The sequence below is a fragment of the Ictalurus furcatus genome, chromosome 13 (assembly GCF_023375685.1).
Source record: "Ictalurus furcatus strain D&B chromosome 13, Billie_1.0, whole genome shotgun sequence".
Lineage (NCBI taxonomy): Eukaryota > Metazoa > Chordata > Actinopteri > Siluriformes > Ictaluridae > Ictalurus > Ictalurus furcatus.
Genome location: NC_071267.1, coordinates 27,501,595 through 27,506,779, shown reverse-complemented (window position 1 = coordinate 27,506,779; position 5,185 = coordinate 27,501,595). Strand labels below are relative to the sequence as shown.

At 45.3% G+C, this 5,185-nt stretch overlaps 1 protein-coding gene across 1 annotated transcript in view; it reads right to left on the bottom strand.

Annotated features, from left to right (window-relative positions):
* chst15 (carbohydrate (N-acetylgalactosamine 4-sulfate 6-O) sulfotransferase 15) overlaps nt 1-4,094 on the bottom strand; it is a 50,461-nt gene extending 46,367 nt beyond the window's left edge. The window contains exon 1 of the mRNA XM_053639194.1: nt 4,043-4,094. Coding sequence (XP_053495169.1) covers nt 4,043-4,094 — 52 coding nt within the window. The remainder of the gene's footprint in view (nt 1-4,042) is intronic.
* Between the last annotated feature and the right edge of the window lie 1,091 nt (nt 4,095-5,185).

Genomic DNA, 5,185 nt, shown 5'->3' with positions numbered 1-5,185 from the left:
TCTCATGGGCTGAGACAAGACAGCTTCGATCCTGATTAGGGTAGACAGGAATCTGCTAATCTTGATTGGTTGTTAAGACGAGACTGGCTTAATCCTGATTGGCTGAGACAGGACTGCTTTCTTCATCATTAGCTGAGACAGGATTTCCCTGATCCTTATTGGCTGAGACTGTGTTAAACTCATTGGCCGAGACAGGATTTCCTTGAATCTCATTGACTGAGACAAGACAGCCTTGACCCTGACTGGTTGAGGCAGTATTTCCCTGATCCTGATTGGCTGAAACAGGAATGTGTTATTGGCTGAGGTACAGAAGAAGAGAAAGTATCAGCGCTTGCGTTCACTGATGCGAGAGTTAAACATGTCTGAGATTAACGAGCGGCCTTCTGCCCTTATAAACTCCTCATTACTGTGACGGCTGTGAAGTTCACTCACCCCAGCAGAGTCCAGGGATGGAAAGTCTGAGCTTTTCCACCAAGTAAGGAAGGAACATTCTCCTCATTACTGATGGAAAAAAACAAAACCTCCAGACTGTCACGTGACCTCAGAACAGAACGAGCTGGACATCAGCACTGCAGAGGAACCGGAGCTCCAGTGCTGGTCGCAAGAGAGTTAGACACAACCCAAAACATGTGTGTATAAGTGCAGTGTGTATATGTATATGTATTTCACACGCGTGTGCGTGTGTGTGTGTGTGTGTGTGTGTGTGTGTAAATATGCAGTATATGAAAGCAAGTACTCTGAGTGTTTCCTGTTATAGCTGTGTATCTTCAAACAATCTTTCCTGTTCTCGGTAAATGAACCACACACACACACACGCACACGCACACACACGTACGGCACAGGAAGTGAAAGAATAGATTAGATTAGCAAAGCAAGCTAACTGTACTGGCTACGTCCACTCACCAGAAGCACCAACGATCTCTGTTCATTCCTTCCAAGCTAAAAGGAAATCATTTGCAGGTAGGACGTAACGTTGCGAGGAGGACGACAGAAGAAACGTCGGGCCACACGTGCACAGGATCGCGCCGAGGAATCCTTCAAGCCGATCGTTTCGATCTGACGCCTCAGAGCGTTTGCGTAGCGTCGGGAAACTCTCAATTAAAACGTCTCCTAAAAGCGTGGCTCTGAGTCAAGCACGTACGTGGACAATGAAAAAGAATTCATCACCTGTCCCGTCGTCACTCGCTAGCATGAGCGTAGGGTTCAGTAACGACTAACTCCACAACCCCACGACTCGACTCCAGAGTAACTGATACTATTTCAAACAAGCTCAAAATATTCATCATATTCTCATTATTGAGGTTTTAAAACGCTTTTACACTGCTCCAGTGGCATTTATAGCTTCAGACGAAAAGCTACGGTCGGTAGGCGGTGACGTAGAAGTCCGTTTGCTCAATTCGCAGGGGTGCCAATAATTATGACATATGGTTTTGTTTAAAAAAAAAAAAAGTATCGTTAACACTTCAATAAAAGATTGGATTTCTCTCCTATTTGCAGTGTGGGTTTTATCTAATTAACCGCACACACACACACACACACACACACACACACACACACACACACACACACACACCCAACTCCCGGGGGTGATTATCATGCCGCTTTAGCGGACGTGAATCGTTTGTGAAGTCGATGTTACCATGAAAGGACGATTCACAGATATTGGACGCAGTTTCCTGTCCTTGAGAAGGACGTGTATCTGTTCACTTCCTGTAATCACGTGCTCGGTCTTGTCTTTGTTTATCTTTAACTGCGAGACGTCTGAGCATTCAGGCAGGGAGCTAACACGCGTTCAACACACACGTTATACAGCTTTAAACCACGGCGCAGCTCAATTCTGGATTCCGATTGGTCAGACGGTCTTTATTAGCATATGCAAATCTACGCATGTTTAATTACACAAAGCTGTGTTTGCTTTACATACCGATCAGCCATAACATTAAAACCACCGGATTACTATCGTGTAGGACCCGTCGAGGCCTGGACTCCACGAGACCTCTGAAGGTGTGCTGTGGTTTCTGGGACCAAGACGTCAGCAGCAGATCCTTTAAGTCCTGTAAGTTGTGAGGTCGGGACTCCGTGGATCGGACTTGTTCGTCCAGGACGTCCCACAGACGCTGGATCGGATCGAGATCTGGGGAATTCGGAGGTCCTTCCTTGGACCACTTTTTGTAGGTACTAACTACTGCACACCTGGAACACCTCACAAGACGTCTAGCCGTCTAGCCGTCACAATATATCATTTATTTTCTTTAGGTATTGAAACTTCGCTCTTACAGAGAATGTTTTCCCCCAAAGTGAAGAGATTTCATATTAAAGAACAGACAGGGCAGAGGTCTTACCCTTCCCACGTTAAACAAGTCTAAATTTGATCCACTTTTTTTTTTTTGTAAACGATCGAACTGTGATGTTTATTATTTTGTATATGCTAGCCTGTTTACATCAAATTTCATGGCGTCATGAATGTTTATTACGTCGGTCTTCCCCTGCGTTCGTTTTCAGGCAGAAACCCCCAGCGATTCCTCTCTCACGTACCCGTACGAGCCGTTTTTAATCGTGTGGTCTTTCACCGAAACGTATACATGAACGAGAGATAAGATGCAGAACGAAGCGATGAGAAGCAAACGCGGACATATACACGTCCCAGATCACCTCCGAACCTGCTGAGTGATCGTCTCTGAGACACGCCGGACCCCGTTCACACCTGTACTAAGCCTTGACCACTTACAGTCACACACACACACAGGAATAAAAACGTTCTGAAAATAACAATAATATCGTCTATCGCAATCTTTTCTGGGACGATATATCGTCCGACAAAAGTCGTTATCGTGACAGGACTAGTTAATACCACTAGCTGCTAGTTATATGAGCGGCACATCGGTGCAGTGAGCTGCACAGCTCCGGGGTCCACGGTTCCGCGTGTTCTCTGGGGTTCTCTGGTTTTAACAAACACAATGCCAAATCTACTGTCCATGGAAGGCAAAATTTCCCCTCGGTGTGAATAAGTGTGTGAACGGGCTCTTGTGCTGGACCGGGTGACTCCTACCTCACACACAGCGTTCCTGGGATAGGATAAAGCGCTTACGGAAGACAGACGGATGTGTTTCAGTATTTAAGGTTTCCTTTGTTAATATGGCGACTGGACTATAGGTTTCATTCCAAATATATCATCTATAACCATCCTCCATTTACACTGTAACACTGGCACTCTGGGGTGCACATCCTCTCCGTCATGTACCGTGGTTATGGATACTGACCCTGCTCTAAATGTTATAGCCATGTACACACACACACACACACAGACACACACACACACACACACTTTATATGCTGTGTTATCGTGTATAAAGATATTCATAGTGCATGAGGCATCATGGGAAAACTTTTCCTACACCACAGTCATGTAGCAGCAGAGGGAATGTCTTAATGCATAGCTTTTTTATTTCTAAAAAGAACTCTGCAGTATAAAAGTGTTGTTTTTAATTGTAAAAAAAAAAAAAGAAAGAAACTAATGAATGAATGTGCTTATTCTGTATATGAGCCTGAGTTAAGAGTGCGCGCGCACACGCGCAAACGCACACGCACGCACGCACACACACACACACACAAACACACCCACACACACACACACACCGTTATCACCGAGACCCAGCTCTCATCTAACGCGAAAGCCAACAAAAACACAAAACAAACACACCAGGTCCATTACACACAAACGCGCGCGCCCGTGCGCGCACACGCGTCTTACCGTGAGCACAAAGTGCATCAGCGTGCAAACCGGAGCCGGTTAAATAAATAAATACATACATAAATACATACGTACATACATACATACATAAACAAATAAATAAACTTCCCATTGACCGAGTGAGTGAGTGAGTGAGTGAGTGAGTGTTCCCGGTTCCCGGTTCCCGGTCTTTGTGACTCGGTTACCAGTGAAATCCGACATCCACACTCCGGTTCCGGTGAAGTTAGATATCCTATAATACCTCTACTCCTGTTATAAATCCTTTTATAGGCAGTAAAGAATGCGGTTTACCGTAGGCACGCGCTCCTCTCCTCTCCTCCGCTCCGTACCTCCATATACCCATCGGTACGCTCGCGTGCACCGCTTTTTAAACACACAGCAGCCCTCACGCGACTTCCCTCCGCTCATAAACGACTCGCTCGCCTGACTGAGTCGATTCCTTTGGACGATTCTTCTGAAACGGAGTTTTAATTCTAACCCAGCTGAGAATTTCTATTGTTTTGGGGTGGGGGGGTGGGGGGGTCCAGCAGGGACCTTACCGTTTCTATAGCAACAGCTCATCCACAGGGACAGTGCGTTGATATGGTGAAGATTTCTTAAGGGAAGGAGGCGTTTATTTAACATTTACGGAAGGAGTCTCCAGTGTCAGAGGTACAGTAAAGCTGTAGCTTTAGGTTTCCCCATGTCTTCAGGACAGAGGAGTTTGTTATTAACTGAAAGAGAAAAGAAAAAAGAGGGGATGGTGAGGGAACGAGTGTTTATCGCTGCTATAAGGTAACGTGACTAGTGCTGTGGAAGTTCGACAACCTTAAATGTAACTGTAAATGGATAAAAAGTATCATGTTCTGACGAATGAGAACAGCATGAGTGTTTTATTCCTTACTCAGTGGAGCAACAGGACTTCTAATGTGTGTCTGAGAGCTTAAATGTTATGTTTTCTGTATCTAAACACACACACACACACACACACACACACACACACACACACTGATAGCTCTGGTTTGGGCGGAGTACACTTTCAGACGGCCATATAATGAAAAAGCATGTCATGGAGGACATTAAGTAGCCTTCACACACACACACACACACACACACACACACACACACACACACACCCCTCTGGTTTAGACAGAGATGCCCCCGAGTCCTAAATTAAAGGATAGACATGGACCTTTAAGGCCATATCATGGAAAAACATTAGGTAGTCTATAACACACACACACACACACACACACACACACACACACACACTCATACACACACACACACACACACACACACACACACAGGAGCACGTTCACATTATCCATTGCCAATAAATCAGTAGTGTGTCTCAGACAAACAGCCTGTTATTTAGCCACAGGGATGCCCAGTCTGTAATGAACACACACACATACATACACACACACACACACACATACACACACACACACA